Source organism: Parus major, chromosome 5 (assembly GCF_001522545.3).
Source record: "Parus major isolate Abel chromosome 5, Parus_major1.1, whole genome shotgun sequence".
Lineage (NCBI taxonomy): Eukaryota > Metazoa > Chordata > Aves > Passeriformes > Paridae > Parus > Parus major.
The window spans coordinates 16326750-16349274 of record NC_031774.1 but is presented as its reverse complement, the minus strand read 5'-3'; the positions used below and the strand labels follow the sequence as shown (position 1 = coordinate 16349274).

The 22525-nt window shown below is 39.5% G+C and overlaps 1 protein-coding gene across 3 annotated transcripts in view; it reads left to right on the top strand.

Annotated features, from left to right (window-relative positions):
* LOC107206317 (mucin-5B) overlaps nucleotides 1-22525 on the top strand; it is a 45697-nt gene that overhangs the window by 13018 nt on the left and 10154 nt on the right. For 2 of the 3 annotated variants that reach the window (XM_015632070.1, XM_015632071.2), the window contains 27 exons: nucleotides 293-394; nucleotides 610-679; nucleotides 902-1039; nucleotides 1590-1754; nucleotides 2621-2715; nucleotides 4200-4326; nucleotides 7340-7592; nucleotides 8586-8638; nucleotides 9033-9133; nucleotides 9433-9584; nucleotides 11327-11465; nucleotides 12181-12291; nucleotides 12702-12881; nucleotides 13276-13512; nucleotides 14377-14533; nucleotides 14744-14872; nucleotides 15304-15388; nucleotides 15589-15626; nucleotides 16655-16810; nucleotides 17648-17713; nucleotides 18042-18134; nucleotides 18778-19019; nucleotides 19540-19717; nucleotides 20012-20262; nucleotides 20690-20873; nucleotides 21390-21582; nucleotides 22235-22413. In XM_015632070.1, coding sequence (XP_015487556.1) covers nucleotides 293-394; nucleotides 610-679; nucleotides 902-1039; nucleotides 1590-1754; nucleotides 2621-2715; nucleotides 4200-4326; nucleotides 7340-7592; nucleotides 8586-8638; nucleotides 9033-9133; nucleotides 9433-9584; nucleotides 11327-11465; nucleotides 12181-12291; nucleotides 12702-12881; nucleotides 13276-13512; nucleotides 14377-14533; nucleotides 14744-14872; nucleotides 15304-15388; nucleotides 15589-15626; nucleotides 16655-16810; nucleotides 17648-17713; nucleotides 18042-18134; nucleotides 18778-19019; nucleotides 19540-19717; nucleotides 20012-20262; nucleotides 20690-20873; nucleotides 21390-21582; nucleotides 22235-22413 — 3874 coding nt within the window. The remainder of the gene's footprint in view (nucleotides 1-292; nucleotides 395-609; nucleotides 680-901; nucleotides 1040-1589; nucleotides 1755-2620; nucleotides 2716-4199; nucleotides 4327-7339; nucleotides 7593-8585; nucleotides 8639-9032; nucleotides 9134-9432; nucleotides 9585-11326; nucleotides 11466-12180; nucleotides 12292-12701; nucleotides 12882-13275; nucleotides 13513-14376; nucleotides 14534-14743; nucleotides 14873-15303; nucleotides 15389-15588; nucleotides 15627-16654; nucleotides 16811-17647; nucleotides 17714-18041; nucleotides 18135-18777; nucleotides 19020-19539; nucleotides 19718-20011; nucleotides 20263-20689; nucleotides 20874-21389; nucleotides 21583-22234; nucleotides 22414-22525) is intronic. The other variant, XM_015632072.2, reaches the window with a different exon arrangement.

The following is a 22525-nucleotide window of genomic DNA, read 5'->3' as shown; positions in this document are numbered from 1 at the left end:
TTCATGTGACTGTCAGAGGAAGTGCATGAGCCAAAATTTCTGCAAAAAGATTGAATTATCTGTGAATGCCTGTAAATGAGATCCACACAAGCTGATAGCAAGGAAAAAGAGTGCAAAGGAAAACTAGTGAAATTATTGATTTTGGCAATGAAATAAACAGTTTGAAGTTAGATATAAAATACCCCAGTTCTTTCATTACTCCTTAGCCTTTCAGTGACGCCTTTTTCTCTTCAAGCTCCCAGCCTGTAGCATGCTAACAATGTCTGCACATACCTTTGTCATGTCTTCTCAGAACACTGATGACACAGTTGTTGTGATTGGGGAGATCATTCAGTGTGGGACTTCAAGGACAATGACTTGCCTAAAGAATGTATTGGTCACACTACGAAGAACTGTGAGTAATTTTCTTTCATTAGTGATACACAGGAGTTCACTTCTATTTTCCTTACATTCTTGTATGGTGTCTGGACACTGAGTTACACTGACCCCAGATGTGATGAGGTTTTGAAGACACTACTTCTCAATGCTTAATGAAGCTTGTCAGGTTGCTCTTGTCTGTCTCACATCATATGCATTCACTAATGTGGTCTTTTTTCCTTTTCCCTGCAGACTATAAAAATATGTTCCTGTGGAAATATCTACATGAACAATTTCATTGTGAAGCTGCCTGTAAGAAAAGGTAAATCCCCTTCTTCACACCTTCCACAGAATAGCTTACGTCTATTTGCAGAGGGATTCCTGCTCCTTCCTCTAAAAAGAAAATTATTCTTCTCACTGTTAGGTGGATACTAGGTCTGGGATTCCCTGGGAATCCCTGTTATGGAATGCACTGGCAAATGGAAGTTCCTGTTTACACAGCTTTGTAATTACAACATTTTTTGTTTTTCCCTTTCTTCTTTAGATGGCATCACCATCTTCAGGCAATCTACATTTTTTATCAAAATCTTGAGCTCAGCTGGAGTGCAGATCCGAGTGCAAATGAAACCTGTAATGCAGCTCTCCATAACAGTGGATCATTCTTTTCAGAATCGCACATCTGGTAGGACATATAAGGTTAAACTTTCAATGTGCTGAAGAAAATCTCTGTGGTGTTTAGTGTGTGCAAATCATTTAGACTCCATCTGTTTAAACAGGCCTTCATCAGAGACTTGTGAAGTGCAGACTATGTTCTTGGTTTTGCCACCAGTCTCCTGTTAACACCATTTAAGATTTTTGTGCTTCTGTTTCCTGTTTGTGCAATGGAATTACACCCTGTCTCTCTGACCCATTTTGCTTTTCTTTTGCCATTTCCTTAATTTATAAGCCTTTGGGGAAGATAGTTTCTGTCTGCCAGTGCTTACTGAAGCACATTTAAGCAGTTCCAATCCCTGTGCTATCACTAAGTACTACTGTAATGCAGAAAAATAATAAATATGCTCTAAGCACAGGTCCTATCTGATTTATGGGAACATCAGGAAGTCTCTGAAAGAAAATGGGTTTCTCTCAGGCGAAGTCTATTACAGAGCTAAGAGTATCTAGAAGCCATTCATTTTTTCATGCATCTAGCGATTTCTTTTCTTTTGCCTTTATTTTTTTGCCTCCCACACAAGGTCTTTGTGGCAATTTCAATAACATCCAGACTGATGACTTCAGAACAGTCACTGGAGCTGTGGAAGATTCAGCTTCTGCTTTTGGTAACTCATGGAAAACTAGAGCCAGCTGTTTTGATGTTGAGGACAGCTTTGAAGATCCTTGTTCAAACAGTGTGGATAAAGGTACCAGGCTTTTCATCCCTGGCTTATCAGTGCAAAATAATTTTCACTTGATGGATAATCAAAAAAGCTTTAGAAATCTCATAAACACCAAAACCCTCTGCCTTTGAGGCTATTACTAGAGAAAAAATATTGTGTTTTGAAGGTCTTTGAGAGGATAGCTTTGCTTTCAAAACAAAAAGACAGCACTACTGGAGAAAGAGCCAACAAATTCATTGATGACTTGAAAAGCACATAAAGCATCAATGATAGTAATTTAGATTTAAGGCACAGCACAGTTGGTTGCCAATATTTGGGCAAGTTCTTCACCCAGTCTGGGTTGTTGCAGCTGTGCTGAAGTCCAGAGGAGGAAGTTATCAACAGTGCTGAGTTCAGCAAGAATTGCACTGTGCTAAGTGTCCTGTCTGATTTTTCACTCTGACTGGATTTGGATATATATGTATTATTTGGACTGACCTCTCCTAAGTACTGTCACATGTAATTAAAGCTGCAGCTCATAGCCACACAGCTCACTGATTATTATTACATGCTTGATATTATTGCTTGACTATAAGGAATTACCTGGCTGTAAAGAATTAAGAAAGTTTGATAAAAAACAGTTAAAATTGGGAGATTCTGTATATGTTCTGCAAATCCAGCTGCAGTAATAATGTTAATACTTAGAAGATGAAACCTTTCTTTTAGGAAGATGGCTGGTCATCCTTCCAACTATGCTTATCCCTTTGATAAGTTAATGACATGTATTTCCATCTGGCATTATCTAAACACTTCAGGACATTCTAGTTCGATGTGATACCTGATAAGAATATTGATTCAGACAGTAATGTGGTTTAAGTGACTATGGACAATGATATTTTTTCTCACTTCAGAAAAATTTGCCCAGCACTGGTGTGCTCTTCTGTCCAATACAAGCAGTGTGTTTGCTGCCTGCCATTCTGTTGTAGACCCTTCCGTGTACATCAAGGTAAGGCACTGCTCCAAATGGGTGGTTTAATCTAGCCTGGAGACTGATCCCACATGAAGGTGGTCTGGCATAGGGGAGTGAAACGGGTTACAGTGGTGACTGGTATCAAAGAAATTCACTGATGCTGATTAGAAAAATTATAAAATGAGAGTTTGTGCAAGATGGGCCTTTTTGGCTACAGCCCCATAAATAATTGATTGGCATCACTGGCTTCTGTTGCATGACCCAGAAGCAAAATGAAAAAAATTCAGTTCAAGATTTCAAAGTTTCAAAGAGTGAAAACTGTTCTCTCTTTGATTAGCAGAATCAGTGTTTCCACATGGAAATGAACTGAGAGTTTTACCAGCCCCATGGATTACCTCTGACTTGGTTCAAAATCCACATCTAGGGAGAGAAAATTGTTTATATCTCATTTATTACCTTTGAATCTTGTTAGTCTCCTTGTGTTTTGAATACATGAAGCTGCTCATATGTTCTCTTGGTGTAAAGCTCTATAATGCTGCTGAGGAGGCTGTCTGAGTGAGAGAGTTGCCACATTTATGTGTATGGAAAAGAACCTTTACCTCTCTGTATAAACACAAAGTTCATGCAGGGTGTGTGTATGTGTGTGATACAACTTACTGAGAAAATATCTGAGCCTGAAATTTTGCATAGAATGTAGTATGTCTTCAGGTACCTTTACAAATATGGCTTATGTGTTACCTCTCCCAGAAGAAAATACATATACACATCAGAATTCATGTAAACTATAAATAAAATAGGATTTTGCAACTTTCGGTTAGGAAGAAGCAAAAATCAGTTTCTTATAGATGTGTATGTTACTTCTGCTGATCTCATCAGATTTGAAACCATGATTGGTGAAAGCCTTTTCCACAGGATCAGTAATGGCAGGATATGTCACTGTCTATCCAGTGTGATCCTACTGCTCTAGAGTGACTAGCTGTATCTGTGCTCTTTTGTACAGCCCACACAGTTAAAAGAACTCAAGCTTTAAATTCCAGCTATATTTACATAACTAGTTCTTAAAATGTCATTAGATATGACTGACTCTCCATAAACCATCTTCATGCACCTGTCATGTCATTGGGTGCATCTCATCTGCTTAGTAGGTAGGTACACAAAGTGCCAGTCATCACTGTGCAATATTTTCAGATGGTATATTTTGACAGGTCCTAGATTGTACACCCTCATGGGAGGTTGGTATAGACATTTCTTAGTGTTTTAATGAACTATATGTGCCTCTTTTTTAATATTCATCTGTTAATGAGTGTTAGACATAATGTCATTGCAGTTTCTGTAACTGACTTGCTATTTCTCAGGTTTGCATAATATTTCATTAGCATACATTTTCTCTTAGAGATATTAAGTTTCATTGGTAATAATAATTTTTTTAAAAGATATTGGTTGATTGCTTTTTGAATTGCTACATGTTTTGCTGTTTCTTCTGTGAGCTAGAGATAATAATGTCCTTTTCTGTCCTATAGAAATGCATGTATGACACCTGTAATGCTGAGAAGAGTGAAGTTGCACTGTGCAGTGTGCTCTCTACTTATTCCAGAGACTGTGCTTCAGCGGGCGTGTCCCTGCAGGGCTGGAGGCAAGGTGTCTGTGGTATGTGAACTTAAATTCCTTGGGCAGGGGTGCGAGGATGATACACAGAAAAGATTCACGAAAAAAGCTTCAGGACAGTCCCATTTGTGGCAGTCAATGTCTTTGATCTTTAGTCATCAAGTTAGAGCCTGAAAAAACAGAATAAACATTTATTCTATAAAATTAAATTTGTAACTGCTTCATGCTCTTACAATGCATGTTCCTTGTCTAAAATCTTTGGTGAATTCAGTACTCAGAGAAGCAAAATAATACATGGTATATTTTTCAAATCAAAACAGAAGTTAGGGTTAGTTTTAGTTTAGGTTTAGCAATTAGGTTACTTTTGAACATGTGGGCTTCCCCATGTATTTTAATTCCAATACCTTTTTTGTATTATATTCAGCTCTCTTGTCTCAGACAATACAAATGACATTACTCTCATTTACCACATTTTCCCATGTTACAGTAAAATAGTAATTTTTTCAATAAATATATATTTGTGATTATATATACATTCTCAGAAGTGTGAAAATCTTTAAAGGCATTTTCAGTTCAGAATTACCTGAAAAATTAACAAAGTTTCTTGGATATATGTATTGTCACCAAATCCCGAGTTCAGAGTCCACGTATGTATGTATTTTCCTTTGGCACTGCCAGAATTTATTACAAGATGGCATAAGGTCTGAGAATAAAACTCACTGTCGTGGACTCTGAATTTTGCTTCAGCATTCCCAGGTTGTCATTGATGGTCAGATAATTCAAGTGAGATTTGTTCCTGTTAACATGAAAATAGATGTATGGGTTTCTTGACTAATTGCACATCTGAATAGACAACAAAACAATGATTATGCATTTGGAGCTTGATGCAGCTATGATCTATTTAATTGCCTGACTTAGGAGCCAGCTGGGACAATTAATAGAGGCAAACAATGTAACTGGTGTGACACATTGTCAGAGGCATTTAAGACTGTGATAAGAACAATTTCACAAACTTGTGGTGAAATAATTCAAAGGAACACAGTGTAGTCCACAGTAAATTGTCTTAGAATCCTGCAGAGTTAGGCACTAGACACAGACACTTTACTGAAAGCTTTGTTCCCAACATAGAATTAGTGATATTTTTTATGGCAAATAAGACTGGTTTGCAACATGGAGTTGCTTGAAATCTGTGTTCTTAAGGCACAGGAGGCAATATTGACTCAAACAGTGAAGTAACCTTGAGAAAAAAATGCTAATGGCTTAATCAGAACAATCATTTTAGGCCTTATATAAGAAGAAATAATCTTTTGGGAACATGGCTGAGATAAGAGTAAGGTTGTTCATGACTCACTGTTCATGAGTGAAAGACTAAATGGGCCACAACCTTCACTCTGTGTTCTGTCCCATTGTGGGGGATGGAAACTGTTCCAGCTCCTGAAGCTGCATCCACTCTGCCAAGCTGCAGATTGTATCTGCACTGCAGTCAGCAGTGTGTGAAACAAGCAAATCCTGCTAGTTAAACCTTGTGCATGCCTGTTACACACTCTTCAGCAGAAGTATGAGCCATTACTGGAGTTCTGGTTGCCCAGCTGCTGGGGTGAGCATCTCAGCACTGCTTTTCTAGAGCTCCCTGTGCAAGCTAGCTTGAAGGTATCTTTGATATGCTCATGTTCTCTGCACTAATGCCTCTGGTTGTGGTTTGTCATCTGAGATGCGTGTGGCCACCGTCATCTTAGATGTCCTGTGACCATGAGCACTACAATCAAATTATCTTTCTCTAACCAGTCTCACTTTATCGAAAGTGATCTTATTCCTCTATGAAAATTTAAAGGGAGAAAGTAAACACATTGTTTTATTGCATTAATAGCTAATGATTGAGACAGATGTAAATTCATATTTAACATCTTTATTAATACTTTTTTTATTTGGCCTGTTTTCATTTACAAATACCACTTGCTGAAATGTCAAAGAATAAAAAGTAGGAGAATATGTCTTGCCTGACTTACACATGGGATATTATGTTTTCTCCAGCTAGGACCAGAAAACCAACTGGTTAGTGGTGGTAGAGGTGCTGGTTTTGAATGTGTATACAAGCCTAGCTAACTAATCTAAAAAAGTGTTCCATGGTCATGGACTGGAAAACCATACAGAGCTATGGAACCTATTGCTGATAAGTTCTTAGCATTGCTGCAAAGCTGATTAGCACAGGTGCCATGATCAACATCCCTGTACTTTCTAGTGCATCTGTGTGTATCTGAAAAACAGCTGCACTCTTAAATTGGCAGAATTAGAAGGAGGCCCAAGATGACTAGCTCTCCAGTTCTCACTGAATTTCAAAGAAATCTGGATGCCAGACTTTCTTGAAAAATCCAGCCTTAATGTTGGTGATGTTTCCTGACAAAATTCAATGTCATCCCTATGGATCAGTACTGTAGATTTTATGGCAGAACTTTGATGATGGTGTATACTGTGAGCCTGTGAAAATTAACCAGCTTTTTATTGTCTTACAGGGTTAGTTGAGCTCTTTAGATTTTGGTATTTACCTCTTTGGTTCAGAGATCTTAGAAACTGTTGTTTCTCATTTCCCCAGGGGATGACAACAAGAGTTTTCTTCAAGACATCTGTGAGAACTGAAACACCCTTTTCTTTTCTTGGTAGCATCAATCAATTGGCAGAGTTCCTTGTCACTGCCATTTAATATCAAAATTTGTCTCTTAGAAAATATGGCCATTTCTTAAGTTATTCCCAGCCAAAGAAATCATTAGTAAAGGTTAGAAAATAAAATTTTAGCAAGTCAGAAGTTATTGGTTTCAGTTCTTGGCATAAGATAGGAAATTGTGGAAATTTCAAAAATATACACCCTGTTGAATATTTCAGTGTTCAGTGTCATACAGTTTATGCTATGCAAGTAGATTCTCCCAGAACCCTGGGAGACAAGGTCTGTTAGTTTGATAAAATAAGGTTTACGGCTACCAGTGTGCAGAAAGGCATGCTGAAGCCATGACAGTTGATTGCACAAACAAGGCCATACATCCCTTCTATTTCTCTTGCAAAGATCCCTCTGAGGAGTGTCCTGAGACTATGGTTTATAACTATAGTGTGAAGTACTGTAACCAGTCTTGCCGCTCGCTGGATGAACCTGACCCTCTGTGCAAGGTCCGGATCGCTCCCATGGAGGGCTGTGCTTGCCCTGAAGGCACCTACCTTAACGATGAGGAGGAATGTGTGGCTCCAGATGACTGCCCCTGCTACTACAAAGGCAAGATTGTTCAGCCTGGCAACTCCTTCCAAGAGGATAAACTCATGTGGTAAGTTGCTCTGATGATGCAAAGGCTGCTCTGTGCCTGGGGAAAATCAGGGCTCATTGGGGAAGTCTGCTCAAATTCATGAATGGCAGCATTTTACAGTTAGGAATAATGGCAAATTTTTCCTAGATTGTATCTTCCGCTGGCAGGAAGTATAGCCACAGTAAATTCCTGCATATTCCTGCTAGCAAACAAGAACTTGAAAACATGTTAAGTAGAACAATATTTGTAATCTATCTCATGCAGAGTTCATTGTTGTGTAAAAAATATCCACAAATAGTGGGAGCAAGTTTTCTAGAAGACAGAAGGCTTGGAGGAGTTTCAGGCTTTGAAATGAAAAAGCAAAGTGAAATCACCACAGCATCCAGCAGACTATTTAAAAAATAAAAATGGTCCATGAAAAAAACCACCCAATTCTCAGTTTTTGAACTGATTTTTTAAAAAAGAGAGAGAGAAACTGCTGGGGTATGGGAGAAGGATACTAAAAATAGTGACATTAATTTGCATTTGCATTGAAAAACAATTGTCATTATCCTAATTTTCAACTACCTTAGGGCAGCAATGGAAATAACTACCAGGGGAAGACTTTCTTATTATATATTTAGATGTTTATATGTTCTCTCCCTAGCTGTCTTCCAGCTGAGTATTCTAGACTATTTTGTAATCACATATTCATTTAGTAATTTAAGAGATCTCTTATTTAGGAAAGTATTAGTCTCATCTCATGAAGTGGAAAATGGGTGATTAGAAAAAACTTGATTTAAAGAAAACACACAATAAACCAGTGGCAGATGAAGGAAGAGTATTTTAAGAGCTGGATCTTTTAATCTTCCTTCTGGGGATGGTAATTCATGTCTGTGAAACTGATAGCTGTAATATTCATTTTGATAGGAATTTGTTATTCATGTGACAAGTGAAGCATTGCAGTGCCTTTCTCCCTAGTGAGGGAGAAAAGTGCAAAGAGCTGATGTGTTTTGTTTTATGGAATTTCTTTAGCAAATGCATTCAAGGAAGATTAGACTGCATTGGAGAAACTGTCTTGGTAAAAGGTGAGATTTTGTTAAATAATGGCATTACGGTGTCACCCAGTATTTATACTGTTTTTCTGTGTTATCTCTCATTTTCTGTAACATTTTAGTATACTGCACATTTTTCCATTCTCCCAGAAATGTGTTAGTTATTGATAACATTTGTCTTTGTAAAATGTCACCAGACTTGCTAGACTCTTTAGATGATGAGGATATTTCCCAAAGCTTAGAAGTTATCTGCCTTCTTCTCCCTTTACTGTTATTAGGCAGACTCAAAACTATTAGAAACTTTAAATTATAGACATCTGCTGAAATTCTTGAATCTCTGAAATCTTCTGGCTGGTTCTGCAATTGCTGATGGCATCCTTATTGCTCTCTCTAAATTACCTTCCTGACATGTTTTCTCCTGCTGCAGATTGCCCAGCTCCTATGTATTACTTCAACTGCAGCTCTGCAGGTCCTGGAGCAACTGGATCAGAGTGCCAGAAAAGCTGCAAGACACAGGACATGCACTGTGTAAGGAGCTCACCTCCCAGCAGGGACACAGCACAGCGTGGCTGTGCATGTAGGATTGTCCTTATCAGGCACTGATGGGAACGTGCTATGCTGGGCACACACCAACTGCTTCATTGCTACACAGCAGCTGTAGCTAACAATGTACCCATGATATTTGTAGCATGATTCCCACTACCTTGCAATTAAGGAGTTTTTTTAAAGTCCAAAACTTTGGCTTACAGAGCTAACACATCTCTGCTGGTTTCCTGTTCTTTCTGTGCACTAACAAGTTGTCTTCTTCTGTATCTTCTAATGTGCAGTATGTCACAGAATGTGTTTCTGGCTGCATGTGTCCCGATGGACTGGTATTGGATGGCAGTGGAAGATGTATTCCCAAAGATCAATGTCCATGTGTTCATGGAGGACACTTCTATAAACCCGGGGAAACCATCAAAGTGGACTGCAACACATGGTACGTTATCCCAGGGAGTCTTGTTTTATAAGCAAGTGTGTTAGAATTGTCAGTCCATAGTGCACCCATGGGGCAGGGTGTGCTTTGAAGCCTTCCTCTTCATCATGAGAGCCATTGGGCTGCTAGTAAAAATAAAAAGGGAAGTATTTCTCTGCATCATGAGATGATGAGCCTGCACTTGGGGAGAACAAGCACCAATATCTTCAAACAATTTCTATCCTTTTCTCTTTCCCCACCAGCTTCAGAAACCAACCCTACCCTGGCTGGTGTGTGGTTGCTCATTCAATAAGGGAGAATTGAGTATGTGTGTGTTGGATACAGCTGAACCCTGGAAAATTATTGAATTTAGTCAAAGAGGAATTGCAATGGTCCTCCCTTGAGACTTGCAGTCCTTCCAGATGCATAGTTCTAAAGATAAATTAATACTCTTGTTGCTCAGATTTCTGGTGCCATAGATTGTGTTGTTATTACTCATCATGGTGGGTAGAATGCTTTGAATCCTTATCCATTACTTAGCAAGGATGAGACTGTGTAGTTCTGCCAAATGAATGCACAGAAAATAAGAGCTAGAAACACTGGTCTAATCACCATTGGTACAGGCAGTCAAGTTTTACATGTGAAGCCAAAACCTGATAAGCTGTTGTTGATATCACGGAGTCATTAAGAAGTTTTATTGCAGGGTATAGTTTTCTCATGAGAAGAGGACACACATGGGAAAGAAAATGTAGTCTCTGTCTGGGTATAACAACTAGATTTTCTGTCTACAGTCCTCCTGAACTAGTGAAGAGGTGAAGGTTGTCAGGGTGTGGTGGGTTGACTTTGGCTAGACATTAGGTGACCATCTAGCTGCTCTATCGCTACCCTCCTCAGCAGGACAGGACTGGGGAGAAAACAAGATGGAAAAAACTCATAGGTCAAAATGAAGATGGTTTAATAAAGCAAAAGCAAAGTCTATGTGCAGAAGAAAAGGAAAAAAAAAATATTTATCCCCTACTTCCCATCAGCAGGTGATGTCCACCCCACTTTCAAAGGAGTAGAACTTCAGAAAACAAACATCATAGCATATACCACCCTTTTCCCACTCCATTCCCCCATTCTCTTAGCTTTTATTGCTGAGCAGACATCACATGGTTTGGAATATCCCTTTGGCCAGTTCAGGCCAGCTGTCCTGTCTCTGTTCCCTCCCAAAACCTTATCCATGCCCCAGCCTACTAGTGAGGGGGAGAATGCTGAGGAAACAGCACTGATGCTGTGGGAGTGCTGCTCAGCAGCAGCCAAAACACTGGGGTGTTACCAACACCTTTGTAGCTGCCAGTGCTGCACAGCACTATGAGGGCTACTGAGGGAAAAAAATGCTCTCCATTTCAGCCAGACCAAAGGAAAGACAGAGATAATATTTGTTCACACCACTGTAACAGAACTCCAACATGGTCTCTCACAGATTAAAATTCAGAAATGGTTTAAATATTCACTTTTTCACCTTGAATTTGTCTCCTAAACTCCCACCATCTGCTGACAGGAGTCAATTATTTGAAATATATTTGAAGGAAGTAATAGAATAAATGTGTCTGGGTAGTAAACATGAACTTTCTGATTGGTATGGCGTCTCCTGGCATGATCTTGGAACAGTTGAGAGGGCACTGCAAACAATAAACCTTTTTAATTATTCTGCTCCTGTTTGGGGTTAAGGAAAGTCCATGTTTCATGTAAATGTTGTTTATTCTTTGCATTTTGCCTCCCAGCACCTGCAACAAAAGGCAGTGGAACTGCACGGACAATCCCTGCAAGGGAACCTGCACTGTGTATGGCAATGGGCATTACATGAGCTTTGATGGGGAGAAGTTTGATTTCCTGGGAGACTGTGACTATATCCTAGCTCAGGTATCAATTTATTTTCAATTTTCCTTCCATATGCTTTTCACAGCCCACGCTGTAGGCTTCAGTCTGGGTAACTAAAAGGCATTCCCATGCAAAATGGCCAAACTAATGAGCAGAGCCTACTCCCCACCCCTTGCACCCAAAGCTGATAGTGAGATTTTCCACATAAAACAAAGCAAATTGACTCTCAGAAGTGACACAAGAGGGCACTGTGTGATCTCAAATGACTGACTCCTTGGTTGGACTGCCCTTTATTGACAGCATTCCAGCATTTTCAAGGGAAAGAAATTGGTGTGGTGTTTAAAAGTGTTTCTATCAGCCGTCCCATCCAAGACTGACATAATTTTTGTTGTGACAGAAGCATGCAGAGGCTAATGTGTGATATATAATAATTGCATGTAATGGGACAGCACTCAGTGAGACATTTTGTCATCCCCAAATTACAGTTGGTTTTGCTAATTTTAAGAAAATACATTTTTATTTTTTTACACTGCTGCTAATGACAAGTTCATTTTCTCCCTTAGTTTTCCTTCTTGAAAATCCTAGTCAAATATTCATCTGCCACCAGGTCATCTTCCACCAGATTCTTCCAAAATTCTTTAGTTCTAATGAATAAAGAATCCAGATCAGAGTGTCATTCATTTAGAGCTCCTGAAAATGCTTATGAGTGGTCTAGTTGTATGACAAGATCTAACAGAATGTTATCTGTTTTTCCAAGGATTTTTGCCCTAATAACATGGATGCTGGCACCTTCCGGATTGTGATTCAGAACAATGCCTGTGGGAAGTCACGCTCCATCTGCTCCCTAAAGATCACATTGATCTTTGAGGTTTGTCTAGAACTAGTTATAACCAAGCAGCTGTAGTCTTGATTTTTTAGTAATTACTGTATCATTCTCTTATATTCCATCTCAGTTGCTGCTAAAGAGTACCTATGGAAGTCAAACAGCCAGCAAGCTAAGGCAGCGAAGTTGGGAAAGGCTTAGGTATTTGATGTTAACAGGGATTGAACACTTCTGTGGATGAGGGGAACGATGCAAGGAGTCAACAATACTTTACGTGTGTGCATTTGTGTGTGTCTGTGTGTTTGCATTTGTGACAGTAGGCTCTGAGCATCTGTGACTACGGCTCACCTAGCTACCAAGATAGAGTGTGAAGATGACAGAAAAATAAATGAGAGCCAGAGAGCCAGTGCTGTTGCACTAAGTTTTGTATTTGATTTCCTTCCATGTATCTGTAGAGCAGTGAAATAAGGCTCTTGGAAGGAAGAATTCAGGAGATAGCCACTGATCCAGGAGCTGAGAAAAATTACAAAGTCGACCTCAGAGGAGGTTATATTGTCATTGAAACAAATCAAGGGATGAACTTCATGTGGGACCAAAAGACTACTGTTGTTGTTCATGTGGCACCATCTTTCCAGGTAAGTGGGGGGTGGACTGGGAGTTATGATTTCAAACTTGGAGTTATGCAACCAGAACTGGAGCCCCAGTTCGAAAAGCAAGGCTTGGAAAAAAAGGCTTGGAAAAAATTTGGTTTAGTGGACAAGAAGCAGCAGCAAGCAGGCCATATCTTGTGGTTTATTGCACTGTTCAGTCAGCATAAAACATTCTAGATTATTTAGGGCTGGAAGTATTGGTAATACATTAGGAGTGTTTCTGTCACTTGAAGTCCAACTTTTTCTAAGCCATTTTTTGCAGTCTCTTTAGAAATTTGCACCTATTTTGCTTTTACAGGTTCTATAGTTTATTTCTGTCAAAGAGTGGGCTGCACTCAAAATAACCAAAGCATTTACTGTGCCTACACAAATTACACAGGGAAAAGTCTGTGGTCTTTGTGGGGACTTTGATGGCCGCTCAAGGAATGACTTCACAACCAGAGGGCAGTCCATGGAGATGAGCATCCAGGAATTTGGAAATAGCTGGAAAATAACAAGCACCTGCTCAAATATAAACATGACAGACCTGTGTGTGGATCAGCCTTTCAAGTCTGCCCTGGGGCAGAAGCACTGCAGCATCATTAAGAGTAACATCTTTGAAGCCTGTCACAGCAAGGTAATCCTGTTCTCTCATCCTCAATAGTTTCACACTAGATACTTGTTGCTGTTTTGCAGCACGTTTAAGGCATATTTTTAGTATTGAAGCTACTACACAGTAGTACAAGGCTGTGTCTCTCAAAACCTCACTTCACAGCTATGCCTGTTAAATCCTGTTGCACAGTATTGAGGAAACAGCAGTGCCTGTTTTGAACAACTGAAGATAGAGGATAATAGCTGGCCACCAAAAGTAGAAAGTTAGGCATCTGTAAAATGTAGAGATAAGTTAGTCTAGGACTGTTTGTATGGTGATCCTTGGGAAGTTCATTTAAGTTATCTAAAGAGACTATTTGGCTTATTTGAGTCACAAATTGAATTAATTTGAACAGAAACAAGGCTACTCTTCTTAATTAGGGTGTCTATATAAAGCTTCAGTGCACTTTAATAAACAAATTTTTAAAAACCTTTCCTTTATTTCATCTGTTAGTTTATGTTGCCAGTGGTTAAAAAACAAGAGACATGAAGTTTACTGGAAACAGGATTTCCTTTCATACTCAGTCAGTCTCTCAGTTGAAAAGTGCACACACTGTGTAGCTGTGCTAAGCCAAAACAAGGTAGTTCAGTCCTGCAGAAATCACACTGGGAAGGCATTTTAAGTGTAAGTGGCACCATTACACATATGAGAATAGAAAGATTTAGAGTCCAATTCTACCAGGCAGGTGAAAATAGAAAACTACCTGTTGTAAAATATCATGGCTCCTTCGTGACAATCCCAGTCTGTCACAAACCATCAGTGCAGGACAGAAATTCAGAGCCCTTTCCCTCATTAAAACACAGTACAGCAGATACAGATGTGGTGACAGCTCTGTCGGTGTTTTGACAGGTGAACCCAATTCCATATTATGAATCTTGTGTGTCTGACTTCTGTGGCTGTGACAGTGTGGGAGACTGTGAGTGCTTTTGTACCTCAGTTGCTGCTTACTCGAGGAGCTGCAGCAGAGCTGGTGTCTGTGTCAACTGGAGAACCCCTGCCATTTGCCGTAAGTACTGCTCTGAAATGCACACAGAAAGCAGAGCCCCTTGTGCTCAGGCACACAGGGGATACAGAAGAGCAGAACACTCACATTGATATGCATGTGTGACTGAGCTCTTTTTATCATGTTTATCTTATTAAAATATTTTAAACAAGATTTGAAAATAGTCCCTGCCCAGTGTCTGAGACCTAAATGTTTTTTATTCTTCTGTTCCAGCTGTTTTCTGTGATTATTACAATCCACCTGACAAACATGAGTGGTTCTATAAACCCTGTGGAGCCCCTTGTCTAAGGACCTGCAGGAACCCACAAGGGAAATGTGGGAACTTGCTGTACAGTTTAGAAGGTAATTCTTCCTTGACTTTAATGCAGTTTATGGGAGTTGCAGCTACTAGTCTGGTTTTAAATGTCTGAAGCACCAAAGTGACTGAAAGGTTATCCCATTGTCCCAAAAGCTCATTGACCATGCTTTGCTAAATCCCTGTGTGATGGTGCCATTCATAGCATCGTTTGCCTGCTGCCTTTAAATCTGTGGAGAGATAAAATTCAATATAAATTTGCAAAGAATTTTGCAAAGAATCTGTTGACAAATGTTGTAAATTAAAACTTTGGGGAGAGAGGTAAAAAGAGGACTTGGAAAAATCATTGGTAGTAAAAAGAACATTCATACTAAAAATCACATTCATTTGGGGATCAAATCTATATTTGATAGAGGTATTTATGTGTTTTCCAGTATCTATGTAACTCAGACTAGGAACACTTTGTTTCATTTTCCAGGCTGTTACCCAGAGTGTAGTTCTGACAAGCCGTATTTTGATGAGGAGAGCAGAGAGTGTGTCTCCCTCCCTAACTGCACTTCATGGTAGGTCAGTTGATGGTGAGAAAGATAGAACAGAACTGGAAAGGACAAACTAGATGTTTTGTTAATGTTTATAGGCAGTGACAATTACCACTAAATCCAGGAGTAGGTTGTTTGTAAACATAGGTACAGTTGCAGATGTTGTTTTTCTTTATACTAATTAATTTCAATAAAACAATTCTTTTTTTACTCTTTCTCTTCAGTGACCCCAAAGAGAAACTATGTGCTGAAGACTCCAAAGGTAACTTTTCACCACCCTCACCATGCATTGAGTGATGGCAGGACTGAAACAACCCAGCATTACATGTTACTGCAAACATACTGGTAATAGGAGGCCAGGCAGGTAGTTTAATATGTGGGTGCACAGCAGCACAGATATACTTTGATAAGCAAAATGCAGCCTTTGACCTCAAGAGCTGTGTAAAGAATAATCATGGGGAGGAAGGAGACAGGTGTGATATGTAGGATTCATCTTACCCAGATTAATACCGCTTTTCCACTTTCTTGGTAGTCAGTGAAGACAGATAGATAGTAGTCTATAGCAGGCCATTCATGATACCTCTTTTAATAAGTTAGAACAGGGAAAATCTTGTAGAAGTGAAGTTTTCTTACCATTCATTTAATAAAATAAAGCAAGCCAGCTAGCTTATCAGATATGTGTTTGTGTGCCTAAAGGACAGATTTGGTTAAGTTACAGCATCATTTCATTCCCATATCTGGGAGAAATCACACCCCAAAACACAGGGTGACCTAGTAGATAACACGCAGTTTAGCTGATTTTGTTACAGTAATAGATACACTTCCTTTGGTTCTTACATGTACAGTCTCCAAAATCTGGAGAGCTTCTCATATATTTGAATGGAGTTGTGTACCACTGTATGCTTCTCATTTGTGGATGGAAATGGCTGTGCAACACCTCCTGAGCCAGTGTTTTGTCACTCAGAAAGGCAGTAATCCCAGTCACACTCAGGTGCTCCAGGCTGGGTTAGGCCAGTAGCAGTTCTAATGCTTTTACCAACCAGTTATTCCTCTATGCAACATGACTCCAAGAAACACCAGCAACCAGAAGAATCCAACACACTTTTAAATAAATGAAATAGACTCCCAGTGCAGGTTCTCAAGCAGAAACTGACAAAGTTTTTCTGCCAGGTAACTCATGTTTGATGTGAGCCTTCAGAAGCATTAATGCAGAATTTGGTTTGCTTTTCACTTGTATTTATATTGCAAGTGTCCTCTGGTGCTATGGCATTTTCTCTTCTGGTGCTTCAGTTTGTCTTTGCTGCTACAATGGGAAGACCTACACCTTAAACGAAACTGTGTACAGCCACGTGTATGGGACCGAGTGTGGTGAAGCTGTCTGTGGCCCTAATGGACAGATTGTTAAAACCCTCACCCCCTGCAGAACTCCATCTACACCAGCACAAGGTACTAGATTGATAAGAGGCTTGGTGGTGATTCTGTAGAAGTCCGTAATGATAGTAAGATTTATCTATCTTGGAAAAAGACTCCTTGGAAAAAGCACGTCTAGGATAAGAGCAGAATTTAAGACTGCTGAAGTTTGAAAACTGAGGGAACAGAGCTTGTGGGTCTCGTGGTAAAGACCAAAAGTGTAGTTTTCATAGATTCTTGCTGACCTTACTGTCAGTGAGGTTAAGAGAGAACAGAAGGATTCAGTGAGTTTTCCTTACAACTTTTACAATAAGTTTAAGCATACCACAGTTGACACTCTGGTGTTGTCAGTCTTAATATTTCATACTTCTAAATCTTGTTTTTCTTCTCCTTATCAACTACAATACACTATAGTCCTTATTGTACTGTATTCTGCACTGGAATAAGTGAGTCTCATATGGGTCACTGGAATATGAAAATAAAACTCCTTGGCAATTAACTCCCGTTTGAAAGGGATTTTCCAGAGTGAATGGAATGTGAAAAAGCAGAAAATAGGAAGCCAAAAGAAGATAAAGAAAAGTGGGAAATTTGCCACATGATCACTACAAATAAAAATAAGTGGCTAAAAAAAATTTTATATCCTGGTAGAAAATTATACAAGGTCAACAAGGAAAATTAAGTTAGCTTCTCTACTCATGTGAGTGGAAGAGCTAAATACTTGATGATGAGCCCACGTGTTTGGTATTTACTGAGAATATTAACAACTGAAATAAGTACAGTGGAGTAATACCTAGAAAAGGAAGGATTATTGAAAACACTCTGTAGATGGCATAGTAAAATGTCTATATGATCTGTCTCTATTTAAACCAATAGTTTCTTTGAAAGAAAGCATTACAAATCCAAATGGAGTGCCACTGGAAATCATCTCTCCAAAGTCAGGTGAAGTACTGCAGGACTAGAAACATTTAATTGGAATGAATAAATGACAGAAGAAGGGGAGTTTATTGTATTCCATATAGAAAAAAACTCAAAACCTAGAAGTGGGAGGGGTGTGTGTAGTTTTACAACACCATAATATCTTAAATAGAGAGTATTTATAAATACAGAGGGTGGTTTCAGTGTGGACATGGACAGAATGTAGTGGGGGTAAAAAAAAGATGACTTTTTTCTCTTTTTTTTCGTGGTTGTAGAGAATGTAAGAGATGTCATAGTGCTTGAAAGTAGAGTTGCAGAGGTTTTAAATACTAATTGATTTGATTTCCTGCAGGACCACATATTCAATATGTAACATCTGCACCTCCCTCATCAGAGGTAGCCACTCCCTGCTTCTGCAATGACAATGGACAATTGATACAAATGGGTGAGAAACCATGCAATTTTTTTTTCTGCACCATTCACATGGAAAGATGTACTGATAGATAAATGTGCTTCAGCAAGTTCTCATTCTGCCTTTCACAGTTAGACATTATCAGAAGTTGTTACATCTTTGAACTGTAGCTAACACTTTCAGAACTACAACTCTCCCATATCCAATAACTTTGCTCTGGTTTGAATATCCCTGGTATAAGGAAACTTACAGCAGTTGCTGATGTCAGCAGAGCCCTGAATCCCAAACTGCTGAACAGGAGCTTATAACTCACAGAAATATTCCAAAAGTGGGGAGGAAAGACTCTTCTTCATCTGTTAGTAGCTCCTGCTTCACTTACCTCCTAGTGTTTGTGAAGAGCAGATGCACTCAGTGACGTACTCAGTATTGTCTCTTCTTGTACTCATTTTCAATTCCTTCCAATGTACCTAAGAGCAGGATTTCAGGTTATTCCTTATGGCCCTCCCTCAGTCTTTGCCATTTGGGTGAATTGAATGTTCAGCCACTGAATCCCAGGAACTGCAGACAGACAGTCCCCTGAGCATGGCTATTGGGTACAGATAGTTAAATGCAGAGCTGAGAATGCAGCTGCTCTGTGATTAGGCCTCAGGCTAACACTTGGGTTTTGCCCTTGCAGGAGAAAATGTTTCTCTGCCAGTGAATGTATCAGGTCGTTGTGCTTACTCTGTTTGCAATAAATCATGTCAGATTGAATTAATTTGGGCAGAGTGTAAAGCTGGTCATACTGAGACCCTCAAGGTCTGTGATCCACATTCTGAAACCTGTCCACCAACACCTGCTCCTGGCATAAAAAAACAAGTTCCTGCTTCCACAAGGACTTCTGTGAGTGATTGTCTTGCACTCATTCCTCCCAGAAAGGTGAGAGACTTTGAAGATGTGTTTCATCATTCATCATTCCACCATTCATGCATTTCCTGCAGCCAAGATTTGGTGTCTCCTCTGATGCTGATATCCAGCACTGCAGCTGGACTGTAGGTGTGGCTGAATGAGATGATTTAGAAGTATGCCAGAAACCCCCACTGAAAGAATAAATTAAAGATTCTTCTGTTCACCTGAAACACCTAAATGATTTTAGGTGAGCAGAGCTATCTAAGCTGAACAAAGACTAGGAAGCCACTTCTGGCAGTGTCCTACCATCAGAAGTGGTCAGGACCCTAATATATATACCTAAAATGTAGATACCAAGGCTCTCTTGATCCCTATATGGTTCATATTGCCTGATTTCCAGAGCCAGAGTAGACACTAAGTTTTGCCATACTAGACAAATTGAATGGAATGCAGTTGCTGTGTGTGATTTTAAAGATTTTGTAACATTACTTTGTTATTTGCCTCTCCTCTTTTTTTTTTTTTTCTTTTTTTTTTTTCAATTAATCAATAGTTTAATGAAACATGGAATTTTGGAAACTGCTATACTGCCACTTGCCTGGGAGAAGGAAACAATATCAAATTGTCTGTCATAACTTGCCCACCTCAACAACCGAAACTCTGTGTCAATGGCTTCCCTTTCACAAACCACTCCGATGAAACCGGTTGCTGTCAAGTCTCTGAGTGCCAGTGTAAGTGGCAGCAAAATTCCTGAAATTTATGTTATGTTCAGTTGGGCCTCAAAAAAGAAAAGTCTATCTGGTCAGCATCTACATTATGTTCATATCAATTCAGTAGGATACAATGATATGGAATCCCATCTGAAATTTTGGCTGTTGAAAGCAGATATCCTTGCTAGAGTAGCTTTTCTTTATCAAACTGGGTATTTTTTAGTCTCTGACTGGAAGTGAGTGAAAAGGTTAAAACAGCTTGTACTCACAAGTAGCTCAGAAGTCAAACTTGAAGCCTGTCATTCTGTCTTCTAGGTATTTGCAGTGGATGGGGAAATGAGCATTATGTGACTTTTGATGGAGCATATTACCATTTTAAAGAAAACTGCACCTATGTCCTTGTGAAGTCAATTCATCCTGACTCTCACAACTTCTGGATTCACATAGACAACTACTACTGTGCTGCCACTGGTGGAGCAATTTGCTCAATGTCCCTTATCATTTTTTACTCCAAGTCTGTTGTTATTCTGACACAAGCAATGGAACACGGAAAAGAAACAAACTTGGTAAAGTATTGTGTTTAGATGAATTCTCAAAATTATTTTGCTGTAGTCATATTACTGTACTGCCAAATGTCCTGTCAAGACAAAGGATTAAGCTTGTAAAATATGGAATGGATAAGAAATGCAATTACTTTACTTCTTCTCACTCTTTTTTTGCTTTGTGTTAATAAAATCTGTATATTCTAAAAATCTGGGAAATGATCACATAACTGAAAATTGTGGTTTTTGTTCTGATACGAGTATTCAAATATAAATTGCAACATAATAAAAAGGACTATTAGACAACTGCTTTAATGACTGCCTTTGACAGACATCATTTGGTGCACCTAAGGCCTTGAATTTGTGCTGCTCTGCTTTCTAGTTTCACTAATCATGTACCTTACTCAATGAAAGAGTGTCCATAAAGACCTTTTTTTTCTTTTCTTTTTAGATTTTGTTTGATGATAAGAAAGTTGTTCCAGATATTTTTAAGAATGGTATCAGGATAACCAGTTCTGGCCTTTATGCCATAATTGAAATACCTGAATTAGAGGTTTATATCTCCTATAGTCGACTTGCATTTTACATAAAACTCCCTTTCAGCAAGTTTTATAACAATACCATGGGACTCTGTGGTGAGTGTACTCATCAGCTGACAAAATTTAATGCTCTGAATTTTCCTCCTTCTATCTCTCATTCTCTTGTAAAATCTGTAAATGCTTGCAACTTCACTATTTCTCACAAATATTAAGAAATGTATTTAATGGAAAGACTCTGTCAGGAAATGTAGTTTGAAGTCATATCCTTTCTCTGTTCACGGTCTGTTTGGGACAGAATTTTTCTAGGTCCTTCTTTTTCATCATACTTATTTTGTATAGGAATGTAGGAAATATGGAGAGTCCTATGCCATCTTAGTTACTCTGGCCACCAGGAGGAAATGTATCAACCAACACATCAATTCTGGTTTTCATGAGTAGCTGGCAAACTGTTTCTTCAAACCTGCTCTTTCTGGAAACAGTCTGTGTGAATTTATCCAGGACCCCACATTTGCTCCCTTTGCACAAGGAGGAGAACTTCCCCCCAGATTCTCTCTAAAAGCATCTTTGCCAGCATCAACTGTCCTTGAACTGTCATTTTTATACTGCTACCAGGTACCTGCACCAACCAGAAGTCTGATGATGCTATGAAGAGGAATGGTGAGGTTGTCAAGTCCTTCAAAGAGATGGCATTAGATTGGAAAGTCCCATATCCTACCAACAGATACTGTAATCCTGGTGTCTCACAACTGTCAAAGATTGAGTATCATCAGCATTGTGTGCCTTCTAATCTGTGTAAAATTATCTGGTAAGACAACTCCCAGAAGTATCAGACAAATAAGTCCATGGGGCAATTTCATTCTTCACTAAATCGCTTGGGTAAACTGATTCTAGGAAATTAAGAAAATACAGTCTTGCATACCTTGTGAAACTGAGTAGTGAACAGATGTGTGTGGTTTTGAGCTTCACAGGTATTTTTCAGCTGCATCAGAAAAATCATTCCTCTCTTAATAGCGTCTGCTGCTTGGCACTCCCTCTGCCTGTGAGCTCTGGAGAGGCCAAGTGGGAACTAGCTATAATTCAATATCTGAAAGCTCTGAATGATATGAAAAACAGTCAGAATATAGTAAGCAAATACATGTCTGTTTTTAAAATAATTTTGTAGTTTAAAGAAGGATTTTCAAACATGCTAGCATAAAAATGTCAGCATACAGACTTACAGCTATTAGCTGTGCAAGAATCTTTGCAGGTAGCAGTCCAACATAATATTGTTTCCTTTCAAAGCCTTGTAAAGAATGGCAGGTAAAGCTCATTCTGTATTAAGCTGTGGGAGTGTATTGCCTATGAGAACAATTTGTAGTTGTACCTTGAGACTTTGCCTGGGGCAAGGGGGATGGTTTGGCTCCGAGTTGAATTCTTCCTTGGAAGTAGCCCAAGGTTTTTCTCCTTGCTTTGTGAAGGACCCTGACGGAGTGCCATGGTGTGGTTCCCCCCCAGCCCTACTACGAGGCGTGTGTGGCCAGCGGGTGCTCAGAGGAGCACCCCAGCACCGAGTGCCAGAGCATGCAGACCTACGCGGCCCTGTGCGGGCTCCACGGGGTCTGCGTGGACTGGAGGAGGCTGGCGAGTGGACAGTGTGGTGAGCCTGGGGATGGGGGTGCTGAGGGCCTGGGCATGGGAGTGCTGAGAACCTGGGCATGGGAGTGCTGAGAACCTGGGCATGGGAGTGCTGAGAACCTGGGCATGGGAGT